This window comes from Stegostoma tigrinum, chromosome 26 (assembly GCF_030684315.1).
Source record: "Stegostoma tigrinum isolate sSteTig4 chromosome 26, sSteTig4.hap1, whole genome shotgun sequence".
Lineage (NCBI taxonomy): Eukaryota > Metazoa > Chordata > Chondrichthyes > Orectolobiformes > Stegostomatidae > Stegostoma > Stegostoma tigrinum.
This window is the reverse complement of record NC_081379.1, coordinates 12,911,734-12,933,038: the sequence shown is the minus strand read 5'-3', so window position 1 is coordinate 12,933,038 and position 21,305 is coordinate 12,911,734. Positions and strand designations below refer to the sequence as shown.

General features: G+C 39.2%; 1 protein-coding gene across 13 annotated transcripts in view; it reads left to right on the top strand.

Moving 5' to 3' along the window:
- Positions 1-21,305, top strand: part of git2a (G protein-coupled receptor kinase interacting ArfGAP 2a) — an 81,459-nt gene that overhangs the window by 25,006 nt on the left and 35,148 nt on the right. For 11 of the 13 annotated variants that reach the window (XM_059654965.1, XM_059654964.1, XM_048556485.2 and 8 more), the window contains exons 7-14: positions 382-476; positions 3,295-3,340; positions 11,341-11,392; positions 13,722-13,794; positions 14,745-14,842; positions 15,347-15,458; positions 18,815-18,954; positions 19,895-20,044. In XM_059654965.1, the coding sequence (XP_059510948.1) occupies positions 382-476; positions 3,295-3,340; positions 11,341-11,392; positions 13,722-13,794; positions 14,745-14,842; positions 15,347-15,458; positions 18,815-18,954; positions 19,895-20,044 (766 nt within the window). The remainder of the gene's footprint in view (positions 1-381; positions 477-3,294; positions 3,341-11,340; positions 11,393-13,721; positions 13,795-14,744; positions 14,843-15,346; positions 15,459-18,814; positions 18,955-19,894; positions 20,045-21,305) is intronic. The other 2 variants (XM_048556496.2, XM_048556486.2) reach the window with 1 other exon arrangement.

The following is a 21,305-nucleotide window of genomic DNA, read 5'->3' as shown; positions in this document are numbered from 1 at the left end:
ATTTAGATCTATGTCCTCTGGTTACTGATTGTCAAGAGTGCACAGTTTTTCCCTATTTATTTTAACAACCACCACTGCCTCCCCCCCCCCCCCCAAAAAAAAATTTGTACACCTCTATTAAATCATTAATTGAATAACTGTTTGGACAGTACAAGCCACGCAAGAATGAAATCTGTGGCACTGTTTTGGTGATTATAGACAAGGTATCCGAGGTAGCATTGCTCATCTTGTAATAATCCCACTGGTTGATGCTTGGGTCACTAAAGTTTCATGATGTTTCTTCCATTTTTATCTTTACCTCAGCTCATGTTTTGTATTGTGAAGAGATCAAAGTCCTGACTTTATTTCTCCACGTTATTTTGGCACTAAAATGTTTTGCAGACAAGCAGGGCACCATGAACTAGCAGACCGTTTAGTGGAGATCCAGTATGAACTCACTGATAGACTCGCCTTCTTTCTTTGCGGAAGAAAACCAGGTGGGTATGAAAGAAGATTGCTGGAGATGGCAATGTTTTATTGAGATGTTCAGAGCTAATCAGTGGTTTGCATATGGCTGTTCTTGAGGATGCTACTTGATGCGTTTGTACTTACAAGATACTGATCTCCTATTTGTCAGACAAATTCTATGGATACCTGCCAGATGGAAGCTGTTTATTTACCCAAAAGGAAAACCATAAAGTTTTATGGACCAATTCTTACATTGAATATTTCTCCCTCATTTTTGTAATATTTCTTCAGTGCCAGAGAGTATGAACCCCAACTTCATAATTTTGTTCTTTTGCTACGTTTTGCTAGAGGAAGGAGAATACAACTTGATTCCAGCTTGGTCCCCATCTCATTTGAGAAGAAGATAAATATGGGTGCAAATTGCATAGGATTATAAATCTGTCCAAGGCTGGAAGTGAATGAAGGTGGAAATAATACAAAAAAATGACAAATAGGAGGAGACCATGTGACCCATCCAGCTTGCACTGCTATGCAGTATGATTATGGCTCATCATGCGTGTCAGCTTTACTTTCCTGTCTGCTCCCTATATCCTTTAATTCCCTGAGATCAAACATCTATGTATCCAAGAGTTAAGATGATGGCATATCCATTACCCTCAGGGGAATAGAATTCTTGTGGTCCACAATTCTTTAGATGAAGGAATTTCTTACTTTGGTCCGAAATGAATTGGCTCCTAATCCTGAAACTCTGTCCCCTGGTTCGAGATTAATCAGCACCAGGAAGCAATATCTAAGTATTTATTCCGTAAATCCCCGTCAATTTCTTGAACATTTCAAAGCAATCATCTCTCATTCTTCTAAACTCCAGAGAATATGCTGAATTTATTCTCATCGTATGACAATTATCATACCAGGAACTAATCAAGCAACCCTTCACTGTATTGATTCCAACGCTGGAGTCTCTTTAAATATGGAGACCAAAATTGCACACAGTACTCCAGGTGTGTTCTCGCTAAAGCCCAGTACAATTACAGCAGACTTAAATTATTTTTGTACTCCAACCTTTTATTATAAAGATCAACATTCCATTTTCTTTTCTATCTGCTTGCTGTACCCGCATGCTAACTCTGTGTTCAATGTACAAGTACACCCTACAGGTTTCATGTCTTTTAAAAGGCTATCCTGCTTCCTAGTTTGTTAAAATTGAATAACATAGTAATTCTCCATGTTATAATCCATCTGCCACCTTTTTGGCCACAAACTGCCAGTTATCTTTTGCAGCCTTTCTTTCCTGTCAACTCAGTTCCACATAACTTTTAATCTTTAAAGAATTTGAATACCATACTTTCTGCCTTTTTATCTAAGTAACTAATTGTTACAGTTGGCTGTTCTTTGTCTACTTGTCAAAGCCTGCCAAAATTAAAACTGCCCATTTGTCTGTTAACCAGTTCATTATCCATGTCGATAATATTACCCCCAATTTCAAATGGCCCTTTTCTGTGGCATTTTACTAAATGTCTTCTTAGAAATCCAAGTACATTACATAAACTAGTTCCCCAATACCTATCCTACTAGTTATATCCTCAAAATCTCTAGTAAATTTATAAATTTTTTTTTTTGTAAAACCATGTTGATGCATATTCCAATCATGTTTATGCCTTTCTAAATGCATTGTTAACATTTCCTTAATAGTGGATTCCAGCACGTCCGTGTGGTTGATATCAGGCTAACTAGACTATAGCTCCCTGTTCACACTTGAAATCATGTTATAAGTGCCATTGATCTAGAGACTAATACAGTACTTGGGAAAGAACTAATTACCTGACTTCAAAGTTCAAAACGGAGACAAGTTAGTTAACTCCGTTCCTTCTGTGAAGGGTAGGCTTTCTTTCTTTAATTTATGTGGGGAAAAACAGTTCCAGAATAACTGTTATGAATGGAAAACCCTTGCTTGTTATTTTCATGCAGTGCAGCATTCCTCCTTCATAGGAGGCCAGATCATTTGTACAGTTTAAAGAATCATCTGAATGGTTTCCATTTGCACAATTTTGTCAACATGATCTCGTGAGAGTCTTGTTTTCTTCAATTTGTGATGTTTTCTTTGTATTTGAATATTTGTTAATGCATTTTTCATGATCATCTTTTGTGGAATGTCCCCATATTTGCATATTCAAAAAAGGTTGTTTCTAACTGTTACTAAACCTGAATTTCTTCGTCGTTTGGAATTTGTTGTAATTGTGGCTCTGGCAATAGCTTGACTTGTGCTTACAAGTGTAATAACTTTCTTGTTTGCTTATATGCTATGTCTGGTGATGTCTGCTGAGTAGAGATATTGACTACTTTGTTTCATTATACAAATGTAGCAAGGACAGAATTATAATTGCGTAAGCTCCAATGCAAGCTGGCACAATCGTTTATAATATTTTACATTTAAGACTACCACAAAATTGTACCCTTCATGAATTTGTTCCACGTGGTACTGTCACTCTTCACTGCTTATTTTTCATCTCCAAAGCACTATTTTCCTTGAATGTTTACAATGCAAAGCATTGATTGTACGCCGATTCTCAAAACTTATCAGTATTCAATGACGTATGTCTCGAGATTCTAGTTAAGTATTTCCTTGAAGAGACTATATTACGCTCTTCCACATTAGCAGTTCCAGACCATGAATGAAAATGATGCCTGTCCATTTTAAACTGAATGAGACGCATTCCCCAATCTACACTTTTGTGTAATGTAGTGAGATCGACTTCTGAATGAGTTATTTGCTTATCGTTTTTAATGATTTTGCATTTATGCTTCATTTAACATGTACCATGACTCAGCTAACTCCTTCCATTCCAGATCACAAGAATGGGCAGCATTTCATAATTCCACAGATGGCTGATAGGTGAGGCAGAGATATTTTTGTTTATTTATGGAAAAATCAGAATTTATTTTGCTTTTGAGAGCAATTCGGAATGAATATATATGCCTGCCAGCATCACCCACCTCCCAAAAATGAATTTTAAAGAAAGTGTGCATTTTGTACACACTGCTCACTTCTGACAAATCTCTGTACGAATGGTCTTTTTGGTGCTCCTAAAAGACTGTTAATGCTAATAAGCATCTTTAAAGTGGTGGGGACTGTAAGGGTTATAACTGGCTATGGAACTGTGCAAACCTTGCAATGAAAGTGCAATTATGAAATTACTACATATAATTTTAAATATACGACAGCAATATGTGCATTGACTATTACTCCTGTGTTTACTTTTTATCTTGCCTGGCTGTATTGACGCAGCCCTTTATTGCCATTTGCAGCTCCTCTAGAGTTGTCGTTTGTTTGTAAACTTGTCCTGTTACTCCACTACACTGCCTTCCCCTTTTTTGACTTGTAAGATTTGCCCTTTTGTTATTTCGTGAGTCCTGCCTGATTTACAATCCTTCCCTGTTGCACGACTATTTTCCTGTTTCTGTACCTCGCTTATGCTGGTAGGTTATAAACCTGAAGCATTAATTGCTTTTATCTGCATACATGCTGTCTATTGAGTGTTTCCAGCATTTTTCAGTTTTTGTTTCAGATATCCACTATAATAATTTAGCTTTTGTAATTCTGCCTTTCCCAGTAAAGGTGCTATGGGATCACTACTTGACAGAAGATGTGATTACACCTTTCCGAGTTGACTCTTGTTTTCTTCATAAATATGATTCAAATTTACGGTGGCAATATGAAGTCAAAGACAAATATGAAGTATTACTTCAGAGTGGAAACTGAGTTACACCTCCATTCCCTGATCTAAATATTCTTGGGTCTCTAATATTCAGATTATTATTTAACTGCCACCCTTGGACTTGATTCACAATCCAAATACGAAGATGCTGGAATTCTGATATAAAAAACGGAAACCCCCAGAAGGGTCACTGGACGCGAAACATTAACTCTGGCCTTTCTTCATGGATGCTGCCAGACCTGCTGAGTTTTTCCAGCAACTTCTGTTTTGTAAAAAAAAATTGGAAAGTGCTGCTAAATACTTAGTAGACCAACACCTCTGGACAGGAACTTGTTTGACTTAGCAGTGTGATGATTTTTCATCAAAACTAGGAGATGTTGGAGTTTACTTTTTATTTCAGGATGTACAGAACCAGGGAAAAGAGAAACATAAGGGATCAGCGGGGAGGTCAATAATTATGAAGGACGGGATTGATTAAGTAACAGAAGATGATGTAAGACAAAGGATGATGATGGATTCATAAAAACCCAAAAACAATCCATAAGCTATCTAATTAATCTAGTTGAATAGCCAATGAGAGTGAACATAGAGCATCTAACAAAACGAGAATTGGTCCTGTGGGCCATGAACTTGTTAGGTTGTAGACTTGCTCGCTGAGCTAGTATATTTGATTGCAGATGTTTCATCACCCTGCTAGGTAACAGCGTTGGTGTTCTGACCAGCTTGCTATTTATATGCCTCGGCTTGTTGGGGTGGTTGGCATTACTTCTGGTTTTGTTTTTCAGTGGTTTATGTATCTGGTCCAGTTCAATGTGTTTGGAGTTCTGGTTGGAATGCCAGGCCTCCAGGAATTCCCTGGCATGTCTCTGGCTTGTGCTATTATGGATGTGTTGTCCCAGTTGAATTTGTGTCCTTCTTTGTCCATGGGTATTGAGACCAGTGAGCATTGGTTACGTCTCTTGGTGGTTAGTAGCTGTTCGTGTATTCTTATTGCCTTTTGGCAGCTAGTTGACGCTCGTGTATCCTTATTGTCAATTTTCTTTCAGTTTTATCTATGTAATGTTTCTCATAGTCCTTGCATGGTATTTTGTATATTAAGTTAGTTTTATTAGTTGTGGCTATGGGATCCTTCATGTTCATCAGTAGCTGTCACAGGCTGGTTGTTGGTTTGTGTGCTAACCTGATATCTAGTGGTCTGAGTAGGCTTGTGGTCACTTCTGCTATGTCTCTAGTGTACAGTAGGGTGACTAGTGTGTATGACTGTGTTGTGTCATCTTGTCGTGGTCTGTCGTGGAGGTGACAGCAAATTTGTGCTTTTTCATATCCATTCCTTTTTAAAAACTCCATACAAGTGCTCCTGTTCTGCTTTGCACAATTCCAGGTTGCTGCAGTGTGTTGTGGCCTGTTTGAATAATGTGCTGATGTATATCCATTTACGAATGTTGGGGTTGTTGCTGGTGTAATTAAGTGTCTGATCCGTATCTGTGGTCTTTGTGTATACTGTTTGGAGTTCCCTGCTTTTCTCACATTCTGCCATTATGTCTAGGAAGGGTAGTCAATTATTGTTCTCTTGTATGTGAATTTTATTCCGGTGAGGATGTTTGTGTCTGTGGGTTTCTTCTAGTCTCGTGCATTTTATAATCACGACGGTGTCATCTACACAGTGAAGCCAGAGTTTGAGTTGTAGAGTGGGGAGTGCTGTTCGTTCTAACCTTTGCGTTACCACTTCCGCAATTGGACCTGAGGTTGGGGATCCCATCGGTGTTCTGTTGATTTGTTTGAATGTACTGTCGTTGAAGGTGAAGTGGGTTGTGAGGCACAGATCCAGCAGTTTCAGGGTCCTGTCCTTGTTGATGCTGTTGGTCTCATAGGCTACCTGCTTTCCTGATTCAGCCAGCAGTGTGGCAGTTCTGCCTTTGGCTAGGTCAATGTTTATACATGTAAATAGTGCACTTACGTCAAAGGATATCATTATCTCGTCCTCTTCTATTCTGGTCTCCTTGGGAGAAGTGGATGGAGTGGATAGTGTTGTCAACTAATTATTTCGGTTTCTGTTGTTCTGGTCTTTGCCGGAGGCCCGCTGACGAGGTTACCTAGCAGGGTGACAAGATGCCTGCAGTCAAACACTAGCCTCGTCCACAAGTTGAGCTGCAAATCTTCGCAAACTTTAAACTTGTCGATTCCTTGTGTTACGAAGAACAATTAATATGTGTAAAATTTGCTTATGGGAGCATACCTATTAGTAGTAATGTGCAATAAAAACTAAAAGATCTGCAAGTAAAAATGTGCATTTCTCTTTATCGAATTGGAAAATCTCATTTATGAATTTAACTTCATTTGCTTCCTACTTTTGTCTTGTTCCCTTTCTAAACAATGTACCAGTTAGCCTGACATCTATTATAAGGAAATGTTAGAAGCTATTGTTGCAGAAGTGATAGCAAGTCACTTGATTAAGTTCAAAATAATTAGGCAAAGTCAAGATTTTGTGAATGGTAAATCATATTTGACATGTTTATTGGAATTCTTTGAGGATGTGACACATGCTGTGGCTTAGGAGAACAGGTGGATATTGCACTTGGATTTCCAGGGGCATTTGAGGTGCCACGTCAGATGTATGTGGTGTCAGGGGAAGGGGATTGGCTAACAGAAAGTTGAGAGTGGATTAATTAGGTCTTTTTTCAGGTTGGCATCTGCAGCAAATTGTATGCCACTGGGATCTCAACTGCTTACAATTTATTCAAATGACTTAGATGATAGAATGAAAGGTGTGGTTGCCAAATTTACTGATAACCCACTGATAAGTAGGAAAGTAAGATGAGAAAGAGAAATAAGCCTAAAGAGAATTTGGATGGGTTACGTAAGTGACAAATGGAGTATAATATGGGGAAAATGTGAACTTGTCCATTTGGGCAGGAAGAATAAAAAGAAACATTATCTAAATGGTGTTTAATTGCAAAGATGAGATACAGAGGGATCTGGGTGCACCTCTTGAACAACAAAAGATTTGTATGGTAGAGGAAGCAATGAGGAATGCTAATAAAATGTTATTCAATTGTCCTTACAATAAATGATATAAAAGTTGGGAAGCTGTGCTTAAGTTAAACAGGGCACAGGTGAGACTGCATCTGAAGTACTGTGTGCAATACTGGTCATCATATTTACGGAAAAGTATGAATGTGTTGGAGGCATTTCAGAGAAGGTTTACAAGACTAATAACTGAAATGGCGATGTTATCTTATGAGGAAAGGTTGGACAGGCTTGTCTGCTATCTGCTGGTGTTTAAAAACATCTGAAGTGACTTGACTAAAAGAAGATCCTGACAGGTCTTGACAGCCTGGATTTGGAGACAATATTCCCTCATGGAAAAATCTAGAACTAAATGTTATACTTTAAAAATCACGGGTTGTCAGTTTAAAACTGACTGACTAGGAGGTTCTTCTCAGAGACTTGAGAGTTTTTGGAACTCTCTTCCTGAAAACATGGTGAAAGCAGACTGCTTGAATATTTTTGGGTAGACTTTGTTAGATTCTTGTTAAGCAAAGGAGTGAAAGGTTGTCAGGGTAGATAGGTTTGTGGCTTTGAGGTTACAATCAAATCAGTCAAGAGTGGCATGCTCCTGGATGTGCACAACATTTAGGATTTTGTTTGATTGAAGATTATCCTTTGAATGGGAACTTGTTTGTTTTTAATAAAAATTGCAGCTGTGGTGCATTTTCACCCTCTTGATCCTGTGGGAATTTAAATCTTTATGTTCCACTTCATTGCTTGAAATTGTCAGTACTGTTTCTGTTTGTGTTGAACTTTAGGGTTTTTTCCATGGTTTATTAATGCTTTTATTTTGATATACCTCACCCTGTAAACAGCATTAGTTCTGTTCTTTCACTGAATTAAATAATATACCATTGGCTGCCACCTGCTGGATATTTTGGTCTGTACATCTCAGTTACAAAGCCAAAGAAGAAACAGCCAAATTCAATGGCTGTAGATGATTTGTTTTCATTCCAGTTTTCTTGCTTCCTCTTCCAAAGTCAGTTCCTTGCTGACACTATTCACACTTTGATTTGTCATTTGTCAGGTGTAGATATAGATGCTGAAATGAAGTTGTTCAGCTATGTCCTCATTTTATGTCCGCCTATTTTACCTTACTGAGTGTGTACTGGATTGTGATCGTTTACATTTTTTTTCACACATACCGTTTCTACAAAGTCAAAAGTAACATTTAAAATCAGTTACTTCTCCACTAAGTATTTGGTTTTGATTTTAAAAAATAAACTTCTCACCACTAGATAAATTACTATTTGGTACAACAGCTTCATTATTTTTGGGCACAGGTCACAGTTTGACTTCGTGGTTTACCCTTTGGATCGATAGGCTGATTGCATTTGTTGTTTGCACTCATGCTCATTGAGGTCAATCACAACCTCATCAGAAATGTCAGGCACCCTGGCAGTATCATTAACTCTGTCGTCAGTCTTCAATTTGACACACACTTAACAGTAAAGTACACACAAGTCCAGGGCATTGATTGAATGAGTTAGTTGAGCACAGCTGAAGAGCCAGTTACTGACGCAGTTAAATAGAGTCTGAAGATTTCTTCCTACTTAAATGTTTCACCAAATAGGCCTACACCAAGTAAAGGCTTGCTTTTGTTTGTTCTGTCACCAGTTGGCTACTTGGAGTAAAATACTGACCCTTAATTTTGTTTCCTTTACTCTTCACAGAATGTCACCATCAGTGACAAGACCATTTGTCGCTCATCACCAATTGCCCTTGAACCAAGTAGTCTCCTGGTTCGTTTTAGAGGCAGTTCAGAGTCAACTGTGTAAAAGGAAAATACTGCAGATGCTGGAAATCTGAAACAAATGCCAGATGGAAGAGAAACTCAGTAGGTCTGGCCACCTCTGTGGCAAGAGAGAGTTAACGTTTTGAGTTTGAAATGACTGCCTTCCTTGGCCATATTGGATTCTAAATATAACTCTTTCTCTCTCCTCAAATGCAGCCAGACCTGCTGAGGTTCTCTAGCATCTTGTGTATGTTTGAATTGACCAAATTGCCATGGGTCTGGAGTCACATGTCGCAAGTCAAAATAAGGACTGAAGGATTTGAACCCATGACCCAGATCCGGGGCCTCTGAATTATTGGTCCAAAGACGTTACAATTATACCACCATCTCCCTACGAATTTGCCGCTTAATGCTCAAATTATCTATACTCGTTGGCAGCCTTGCACCATCTCTCTCACATGGTCACTCTTTGTCTTTGCACTTTGATTTCCAGCAGACAGTTCAAATATGAAGAATGTTGTAGCAAAATCAGTTTTTTTTCCCTCCCATCAAAGATGCAGATCAATTTTACAGTGAGGAAATCATCCAGGTAATGATTGAAATGAGAATGTGAAATGGATTGCTCCACCTGCTCTTGATTTTGTGGTACTGAGCTAATTGCCACCCTTACTATGATTAACTGGTTGAAACCCAGTCCATGAATCTAAATTGAGACATCATAATTTGTACAGGTTAATACTGTATCAGAACTTGCATTTTGGTGCTTTTACTCAAAGGTACCTTTTTTAATTAGAAGAAAAATGTGTAGTTAATTGGTTAAGGCAGCTATCATGCCCCAGAATACCTTACGCCCCAGTGCCTTCGTGTTAACGTACATTGAAAATTTATAGAAAAGTGATTCAGAGAAATCCACTGGATAAAGTAGCGAAGACACCCTGACAAAAATCAATGTTTGTGAAATACAAGATATGTATTCTCCCATCTGAATTTTTTCTTTGGATACTTTCTTAGGTTTTGTACAGTTTTAGTTCTTTTTATGGACAAGCTGACCTACTTGAATGGTGTCATCCAGAGTTTCAGATGCTCTACGACTTCTGGTGGGATGATGGAAATATTTCCCATTGTCACCAACTAGCTGAAAATACAGTTTTAATAAGAACTGCTGTGAAATGTTACAGTCCTACTTTTATGTATGTTTAATTACTCAATTGTGTTCTCACTTTCCTTCTCCCTAAAAAAGGGGGTAGTATCGCAAATATCAGCAATCCTTTGGTCTGTCAGCAAATGGCTATTTTAATATCCGTTCAAAGAGTCAATATGAATGAGATATTTGACATTTGAAATCACCAGAGACACAGTATTGAGCTTGCCCTCACTCACTGCCCAATGGTTACCAGCTATGAGTGCTGTTTTGATTGGTGTTCTTTCCACTAGGCATGTCAGGCTTTCAGGTCACTTACAACGTATAGCCCTTGTTTGATCTGGTAGTTTTACTGCATATTTCTGATCAATGGTCGTCATCCTTTGTTATTATTGCACAATTTATGCAATGTGTTGTACTTACTAGCTGAATAATGGTGCCAAATGACATTTTTATGGTGAAATGGATCTGTAAAGTCTGTGGGAGATGTTCTAAATTAATTAGTGATTGTGTAATTTTGATTTTGAGGTTGATGCTATAACAGTAACTTGTAATCGATAAATATTTATGCACTTCTTTTTTGAATGCAACTCTTGGGATAAAAGGCATCTGTAAGTAATACAAAATAAAATAGCTACTTTTAAGGCCTGCTAACAGAGGATCAGTATAATTTTTTAAAAATTGAACCATTATGGTATGTCAGTTACTTCCTCCTGCAGCATATGTTCATACTGACACCATCCCTAGACTTCAGGGAACATAGTCAACACCCATCGAGCAAAACAAAATCACAGCATCAAATAACCATCCAATTTACTCCAATATTTGGTTTCCTAACTGAGCAACAAAGGGAGGTGTTGCATCTTTAATATTGTTGAGCATGATTTGCAAGGAAGAATTGGTTGTATACGACAGAACTATTTGCCATTTATGTAATACACTGGAATCATACTACACTACAATTCAAAAATGTAGCACCACTGCAGCCAAATTTGGGTAAAGAAGATAAAGGATTTGAACTGAGATGTTCGTAGTCAATATGACTGGACCAAGTTGTGAATTTGTACAGAGAACCGTCTGGGAGTACCACCTTACTTTTCCTGAATACCTATTTTGTAACTTCAGGTGACTTTACTTAATTAAGATGTTTTGCTTACACTGGTTTGGAAAGCAATATCACAAAGCAGTTTTTAAAAATCTGTCCAGTGTTATTGGTACATTTAATTATTATGCTTTTTATTTTTTGTCTTCAGCAGTTTAGATTTGTCAGAACTAGCAAAAGCAGCAAAGAAGAAACTGCAGTCAGTAAGTTATTTCTTTTTCTTGGCATAATCGAAGACTGACACAAGAGCTTGAATTTTAATATGAGCCTTCAAGCAGTTATACTAAAATGTAAGATAATAAAATGTGAGGCTGGATGAACACAGCAGGCCAAGCAGCATCTCAGGAGCACAAAAGCTGACGTTTCGGGCCTAGACCCTTCATCAGAGAGGGGGATGGGGGGAGGGAACTGGAATAAATAGGGAGAGAGGGGGAGGCGGACCGAAGATGGAGAGCAAAGAAGATAGGTGGAGAGGGTGTAGGTGGGGAGGTAGGGAGGGGATAGGTCAGTCCAGGGAAGACGGACAGGTCAAGGAGGTGGGATGAGGTTAGTAGGTAGCTGGGGGTGCGGCTGGGGGTGGGAGGAAGGGATGGGTGAGAGGAAGAACCGGTTAGGGAGGCAGAGACAGGTTGGACTGGTTTTGGGATGCAGTGGGTGGGGGGGAAGAGCTGGGCTGGTTGTGTGGTGCAGTTGGGGGAGGGGATGAACTGGGCTGGTTTAGGGATGCAGTGGGGGAAGGGGAGATTTTGAAACTGGTGAAGTCTACATTGATACCATATGGCTGCAGGGTTCCCAGGCGGAATATGAGTTGCTGTTCCTGCAACCTTCGGGTGGCATCATTGTGGCAGTGCAGGAGGCCCATGATGGACACCTCCGCTCAGTTCGCAACAAACAACTGCACCTCCCAGTCGCAAACCATTTCCACTCCCCCTCCCATTCTCTTGATGAATATCTCTGATACTAAAATGTAGGTGCTTGGCACATTTTGCCTTCTTTGCATGTTACTCTTCAAAACTGTGCATTCTCTTCAGCACTTGCAGTTCTCCGACTGAGAAGGTACAAATGAATAGCTATATTAGTTTTTTTTTAAAGATATAAACTCAGTGATGTGTGTAGTTTTATTGCACTTATTCTCATTTGGCCTGTTTAAATTTGCCTTTATCACAAATGGTGCCTCAGTGATGATAATTTAAATGTGTGTGATTGCCCTTTCATCTTGTGCGCAGCATGCATACCTGAATAAAAGGGAATTTCAACTTCCTTCACAACAATATCAAACAATAAAGAAATGTGGAACAGCGTATTTAAAAATAATTTCACAATTCATTTTTCTGTACATTTTTTTTATAAAGAATACTCTCTAGCACTTAGCAATGTATAAGAACTGACTTGTACTCATAGCCAGAGGATTTGGCTTCACTAATTGGACACAGGATTTGTGGATGTCACCTTTTCGAGCAGTTGTCTGTGTGCATTGAGTACAATCTCTAAAGAGGGTCTCTCAGTCGGTCTCCCACTTGGATTTAAATATGCAGTGATAACTTCACCAATTGGACATCCTTTATGGGCTTCTGTCTCCTTATCCAGAAAAGATAATGAATTTATATTAAAGTAGTTTGCACTGAGCCATTAATATGCTTATCCCAAGACAGAGTTCAACACCTTTTAAGTGCAGCTTTTGTGGTTTAAAACTAAATATGAACTTTCTTTGACTTGTGATATAGCAATAGATACAGTTGTAGCTGAGGTCTGAGGATTTTCAATTTCTGTAGCATTATATTTGAGTCCTGATGTAAGATTGTCTGATTTAGTTCCCATTCACACGAAAATCCTTAATCATTTATGCCATTTAGCATGTCTGTTAGCATGGTAGCCTTGTTGCCAAAACACCATACCATTGCTACTGCTGTTAGACCATAAATCCTTAATATTTAGGAGCAGAATTAGGCCATTCAGCCCATTGAGTTGGCCCTGCCATTTGATCGTAGCCAATGTGTTTCTCAACCCCATTCTCCTGCCTTCTGTCATAACCTTTGATCTGCTTAGTAGTCAAAAACCTATCTATCTCTGTCTTAAATACCCTCACTGACTTGGTCTCTGCAGTCCTCTGAGGCGGAGAGTTCTACAGAGGATCCATCGTCTGATTGAAGAAATTCATCTTCAAGTTACAAACCTATGAAACAACTACTTCTCACTTGGATTGGGCTCAAAAAGGAAACAGGAGGGAGAGAAATATGAAGATTTTTTTGAGAACAGGAAGATTTCCATCTTGCCAGATTTGTTTTCTGATATTTTGTAGATGTAGATTGATGAGCCTTGAAAGTGAACTTGGAACTAAAGTTTTTATAAGAATCTTATAATGCAACAAGCAGTTTTTTCATTTAGTTCACAATTTCTTTTTGTTTGGTATTTTCAGATTGACTTTCCATCATTACAAATGCTTTCAAAGCTCAGCAAATGGATAATACAGTTGCACCTCAATCACATTTTTATTTTATTGTAGTAAAATGCTCTTCCTGGTTCTATTTCTAGTTAAGTAATCACTTATTTGAGGAACTAGCTATGGACGTATATGATGAAGTGGATCGAAGGGAAACCGATGCAGGTAAGGATTCAGCTGTGAAGTACAAGCGAAAACTGTAATATTCTAGCAAACATGCTCCCTGCTCAGGAAAAAAGAATTCTACTTTAAGCAATCCATTTGAAATTGCCTTTTTTATTTTTTTAACCTGTATTTCAAGATCTGCAAGTTTTTCTGATAGCACAGAACATCACAATTCAGGGGAAACAGCCAGTAGCTAGAGCATAGGCCTGTCAAACTAGAACCTCTAATTTTTAAATAAACTTTTACTCCAAGAATCTGAGCCTTGTTCTTGGATGGCTCATTTTTCCTTTTAACTGGGCTTGATAGCTTAGGAACCTAGGCTTGATTAAAGGTTACCAGTAGATCATATCCCTTCACAGAAAGAAATGAAATACAATTTTTTCCACATCGTCTCTATTGAACGTCACTTCTCTCAATTGTATGGAAGCTTTTTCTCATTTAATGAATTAACTTGAAATGAGGTGTTTTATGCCTATCTAAGCAAATGCAACAATGGTTTTACATAACTCACGATGAGTTGAATGATTTAACCTGTTTGCTGGTTGAAAGAAGAATGCTGGGCTAGAAACTAGGGAGGGGTGTATGAGTAAGAGAAAATACCTGTCTCACTTGTTTGGTCGTAATAAGTCATTATGGTACATGAAATAGGGCAGGAGGTAAGGATAAAAAATTGATGGAGTAACATGAAATAGGATGGCTGTCAGACAACATTTTGAGCTTGACGAACATTATATATGGAAAAGAGAAGCCCGTATAGAGATTCGTGCAGAGATACTTCCAGGACAATCTGGCATCGGGCACGGTTGCAGCAGTTGAGTTGTATGATTTTGCAACAAGTTGGAAGAACTGAATATATCCATTATTGTTACCTATTATAATCTGATTAGTTACCTCAAGTTTCTATATAGTTTTCACAGTGCTTTTGAGTTAACTTATTTTTCAATGTACAGTTTGGCTGACAACCCAAAACCACAGCACCCTGGTAACCGAATCAACAGTCATTCCTTTCCTCCCCGTGAATCCAGAGTACTCGTCAACGAGGAATCAGGCAAGTGTTAAGTGACTGCTCTGTTCCTGCAAGCAATACATATTTTGAAATCAGCCTGTTCAGACATATTATTAATGTACCTCCTGGAGCAGATGGGGCTTGAACCCAGGCCTTTGGTTCATAGGTAGATATACTACAACTGCACTGCAACAGTCCTGCTGCAAGCACGCAAAACTTGCAAAAAATGAATAAATTGTTGTATAATCCAGTTGATATCTGTATACTCCTTTTTTCCGGATATTATTGGATCTGCAGTACATTAGTGACATTTTCTGTTGAAAGCTCAGTATTAAGTATTTATTCTATCTCTAGTATGAATTGATTCCTGCACGAGTTTTTTAATTTGTTGTCTGGAGGTAGCCTGCAAGCCAACATTATTTTCTTCATCATTTGAAATAATGAAATTCAGTTCAAGGATAATCACGGAAGTGATTTATAGTTTCTCTGCTGCCAAGGTGATGCACAGATTCAGACTTTTGTCTGTATTTCACTCTTTAATTGCAGGGAAGACAGAAGCTGGCAAGGTTTAATGCTCATGAGTTTGCCACTTTAGTCATTGATATTTTAAGTGATGCCAAACGAAGACAACTGGGGAATCCAGTCACTAGTCCCAAAGGTGTGTGAGTATATTTTCCTTTTACTAATAAATATCAGCATTTTTAAAAATTATTGAATAAGAAGAATGAGTAGAATTAGTTCAGTTGGCCAATTGAGTCTGCTCTGCCATGCAATAGTGGCTGATAATTTTCTCAATCCCATTCCCCTGCCTTCTCCCCATTACCTTTGATCCCCTTGCTAATCAAAAACTTGGCTATCTGTCTTTATATACCCTCAGAGATACAGTGGCAGAAAGTTTCACAGATTCACCATCCTCTGGCTGAACAGATTTCTCCTCATTCTCAGTTCTAAAGGGTCTTTCCTTACTTTGAGACTGGGCCCTCGGGTCCTAGTCCTTACTACCAGTGGAAGTGTCATCTCCACATTTGTTAGTGGGACTACAGTCTGCAAAAATGCAGAATCTTAATGTGCTGTTCTCATTCACTGTCACCTCACTGTCATCTTGTATCAAAGGTGTCATGGCTCACTAGGTTAGTATGCTGGAAATTGTGCCCACTGTTTCTGAGCTGTTACAAATGTGAAAAGTTGATTTAAACCACTGAATTGCCTAACTTTACTAAATTGTCTAATTTGCGTTTAAAAATTTGCACACCAAATTTTTATAATCAACTAGAAAATAACCCATTATTGTAATCAAACTTTTTTCCAGTATAAAAAAAATCAGAATAGAAGTAGGCCATTCAGCTCATTTTGAGACTGCTACATCATTCACTGAGGTCATGGCTGATCTGATTAATCCTCAAATCCACTTGCCCGCCCTTTTCCCATAACCCTTGATTCTCTTACCAATAAAATTCTGCCTGTCTCCATCCTGAATGCACTTAATACTCATCAATAACAAAGGGTGACCAGACGTGCTCCTGAATGGTGGGACTGATTCTTATGAAGAGTACTTGGGGAAAACTGGCCTCTAGAGAATGGGAGATGATCTCATTGAAACCTACAAAATAATTAAAGGGACAGGCAGGGTGGAGGCAAGTAAAATGTTTCCTCTGGTAGAGGAATCTGGAACCAGGGGGCACAATTTTAAAAATAAGGGTGGTACTGCTTAGGTCTCAAATGAGCATTCTTCTTAATCAGGATTGTGAACCATTGGAATTCTCAACCACAAAGGTTGTGGAAGCTCATTCCGTGAGTATGTTCAAGGTGGAGATTGACAGATTTATGATTAGCAGTGGCATCCACTGTTATGGGAATTGGATGGAAAAGAACATTGAACTGTTTAATCAGCCATGATTGTATTGAATGGCCTATAGTTTCTGTGTTCCTAATACTTGTGTTGACAAGTGAAATGAAAGGGAGCATTAAGGAATGATTCCGGTTTTTAATGGATGAGTTAACTAGCAGAAGCCTAAATTGTGTAGCCTGGAGAATTAGATTAAGATTGCTTCAGATCAGAGTATTAAATGGTATTAGGAAGTAAGTTATAACTATGCAGGCAACTGTGAGAATCAATTTGAAGCACATACCAGGACAAGATATGAGCCAAGATGTTGGGACTAGCAAAATGCAACTGGATGGCTGCAAAGATGGGCTTTCGTGGATAAACTGTTTATGTAAAACTATCTTAATTCTTTCTTTTCTTCCAGTACCTTCAAAGAAGTGTGTCACACTCTCTGATTCTCAGTCTGAATTAGTTAATGGTACCATTTCATTTGAATTGTGAACAAAACTGAAGTGCAAAGGTGACCTTTACTTGAGAGAGACAATTATTAAAATTTCCAATGCGTGATAATAAAGTTCTCATTGTTCTATTAGACCAAAGTGTTGCTGTCTCTTTAGAGTGAGATGACAGGTAGTGGTTTAACCTGAGGGTCACTGCTCCACAAGTGAGGAGTAAGTGAAGAAGAGTCCTTCATGGTAACTTGAGCCAGCGTGGGAATTGAACCCAAGACTTTGGCATTGCTGTGCATTGCGAACTGACTCCCATGAATACATTATGTAATCAATAGTGATAATGGGAACTGCAGATGCTGGAGAATCTAAGATAACAAAGTGTGAAGCTGGATGAACACAGCAGGCCAAGCAGCATCTCTGGAGCACAAAAGCTGACGTTTCGGGCTGAGACCCTTCTTCGGAGAGGGTTCTGGAATAAATAGGGAGAGAGGGGGAGGCGGACCGGAGATGGAGAGAAAAGAAGATAGGTGGAGAGGAGAGTATAGGTGGGGAGGTAGGGAGGGGATAGGTCAGCCCAGGGAAGATGGACAGGTCAAGGAGGCGTGATGAGGTAGTAGATAGGAAATGGAGTTGGGGCTTGAGGTAGGAGGAGGGGATGGGTGAGAGGAAGAACACTCTCTCCATGACTCCCTTGTCCGCTCCACACTCCCCTCCAACCCCACCACACTCTGCACCTTCCCTTGCAACCGCAGGAAGTGCTACACTTGCCCCCACACCACCTCCCTCACCCCCATCCCAGGCCTCAAGATGACTTTGCATATTAAGCAGATGTTCACCTGCACATCTGCCAATGTGGTTTACTGTATCCATTGTACCCGGTGTGGCTGCCTCTACATTGGAGAAACCAAGCGGAGGCTTGGGGACCGCTTTGCGGAATACCTCCCTTGGTTCGCAAGAAACAACTGCACTTCCCAGTCGTGAACCATTTTAACTCCCCTCTCCCATTCCTCAGATGACATGTCCATCATGGGCCTCCCGCACTGCTGCATTGATGCCACCCGAAGGTTGTCGGAACAGCAACTCACATTCCGCTTGGGAACCCTGCAGCCCAATGGCATCAATGTGGACTTCACAAGCTTCAAAATCTCCTCTTTCCCCACTGCATCCCAAAACCAGCCCAGTTCTTCCCCTCCCCCCCCCACTGCATCCCAAAACCAGCCCAGCGTGTCTCCGCCTCCCTAACCTGCTCTTCCTCTCACCCATTCCTTCCTCCCACCTCAAGCTGCACCTCCATTTCCTACCTGCTACCTCTTCCCGCCTCCTTGACCTGTCAGTCTTCCCTGGACTGACCTATCCCCTTTCTACCTCCCCACCTATACTCTCCTGTCCACCTATCTTCTTCTCTATCCATCTTCGGTCCGCCTCCCCCTCTCTCCCTTTTTATTCCAGAACCCTCTCCCCATCCCCCTCTCTGATGAAGGGTCTAGGCCCGAGACATCAGCTTTCGTGCTCCTGAGATGCTGCTTGGCCTGCTGTGTTCATCCAGCTTCACACTTTGTTATCTTGTAATCATGGGCAGTCTGGCATGCTCTCTGACCTTCTTTTCAGCAGTTCCTGTTGCCTGTAGTTGTGCAAGGGCTATTGCCATATTTAAGTTATCTCCTGTTTTGTTTAATTTCTTAATTTTTGGACCAATCAGTTTGCAAACTGTTCGGTTTCTTTTTCTTGTTAACACAGAAAATGTGGAACTTATACTGAAGAGTGTTAATGATCGCTGTGGCAGTGAGAGCCATGAGAATGATCAGCCAGATTATGATAGCGTTGCTTCAGATGAAGATACGGACCAGGAACCAGCAGTTAAAGCAATTAGAGCAAAGGTATCTCTAATGTTGCATTTGAATGATGTTGAAAATAGTTGATATCGTAACACTGATTGTATAGTCCTGGGTTATACTAACAAATATTTAAGTTCCAGTTCATTTCTAAAGTTTACAATGATACACATTTTGTTATTTACAGAATATTACAAAGGAAGGAAAACTAGTTGAGTGTTCTGAATTGCGATTACTTACCTGTTTTTATTCAACCAAGTATGTTCTCCAGGATACTTACGTCTGAAAGTGCAATATTTTTCAGTAGGAAATTCCAAGTTGGAGCTTCCATGCTTGCTCAGTGATTCTAGCAATATTAATTGCTGAGAATGATTGGTCACGTCCACCTACAGCTCTATCGTAAGCAGTAAAGGATGAGGTTGCAGTTGCAAATGGGAGTCTTTTAGACTCATCATGTTGCCAGTTCAAACTTTGGCTGTCACCAAGCTTCACCAAAATGATGACAACTTTCAGTGCCATGCATCTTCTAAGGTCAAAGGTTATATGGCCAACTTTGTGGGTAGTACCTTGGAGGAATCAACTGCTGTACTACCCTGAGGTTAAGTGCGAGTGATTATAAGACAGTAATTTCAAATTTGGGTAACATCTCAGATTTTTCTTAGCATAGCTTGACCTAGACCTTTTCAGTGTGATTACTATTGTTATAACTCAACTGTTTAAAAACTGAAAAATCCAGATCTTATCACAATTGAATTGAAGCTCATTGTGGCAGCATTTAACATCATGGCCTAATTCCTTTTTTGGACTTGTTTAACTATTCTAACAGTCAAGTTCAGTAATTAAAGATAGCTATACTAATAAGTAAAAATGATTTTGGACAGCAGAGAAGTTTACTGTAACTTTAGGTTCCAAACATTTTGATTTCTTAACCATTATGTTGAAAGAAAGAGAAATTTTTGTTTATCAGTTGCATTTCTTATTGTAGAGCATGGACTCTGATCTGTCAGATGGGCCAATTACATTGCAGGAATACATGGAGGTGAAAAATGCACTCAGTGCTTCTGAGGCAAAGATACAGCAGCTGATGAAGGTGAACAGCAACTTAAGTGATGAGCTGCGTTTGATGCAAAAAAAGGTAAGATTTTTTCCAGGTGCTGCTTAAAAGGTTCAATGTTTTCTACAGTCTTGGGAGCAATAGTAAATTTTGACAGTTAATAGACTAGGATCTCAACATTTTTTTTATTGTTGCTGTGTGGATTATTGTATTTTTTTTTGACTCTTTATTTTGGGTAATGTGATTGTGGTGTTGAAGATTTTTATTCTCGATGTAACAGCAAATATCAAGATTATACTTCATAGTTTTCATTTTATTTTACATATTTATTTTTCTTTCTGTTTTCTTGTTGAGTTGAACCTGTGCTGGTACTGAGGATCTCTGGCCACCTTTTGTCAAAAGGGCTTTCCTCTCCTCTCCCTCTCCCCATTAAGACCAATTTTTTTCATCACACATGGCTTGGAGGGAATTGACTTGGTGAAAATCGTTAGTTATGACTCTGTTTGAGCTTTCAAATGCTTCAGAGTATTGTTCTAATTTTAAAATTACTGAGAACGTCATCAGCAAAGCACAATTGCATTAGCTTTTGCTGGTTGCATTCATAGTGCAAAACTTTCAAGTCAAGATCATCTATCTCTCCGTTTCTCTTGCTTTTTAGAGGGCTGCAGTGTTTTTTTGAGGTGGACGGGTGGGGAGAAGCTGAATATGATTCCCCAGATTAGATTTTTTAGAAAAGTCTTGAAGAACCCTGTTGTTTTGGCCCTGCTCTTCTGTTGAGTAATACAACCATATAGCACAGAAGCTAGTAATTCAATCCACCATGTTTATGCAGCCTCTGAAAGATCTTGCCACTTTTTACCACTGCTCTGTTGTTTCTCATAGCTCTGCAATTTCTTTCTCCTTCAAGTACATTTCCAGTTTGCCATGTTTACCATTAAATCTACTTGCATCATCTTTTATGTAGTGCATTACAGCTCTGAACCAGTTTTTTCCTTGGCTGCTGCCTCCTGTTGACATAATTCTTGTGCTTTGTGAGAGTGGTTACCAATCACTTGCCTCTTTGTTTTTATAAAAATCTTAAAACTGTGCTGTGTTCTCTTTCTTTTATTTTCATTAATGTGCTTTATGACAGTATTTGTTTGTATTAAAATCCATCTGCCAATTGTGGGTCCTCTTTCCCACCATATTTAAATCTACTTGAGGAATGTGGTGCTGATTAGTATTATCTTAACAATTATTTATTGTGCCAAATGTCATCCTATTGAGAGGAGAACATAATTCTGAACCTTGGGTTGAGCTGAGTACAGCTTTAATGCTGTCATCTACCCGATGATGTAGAAAA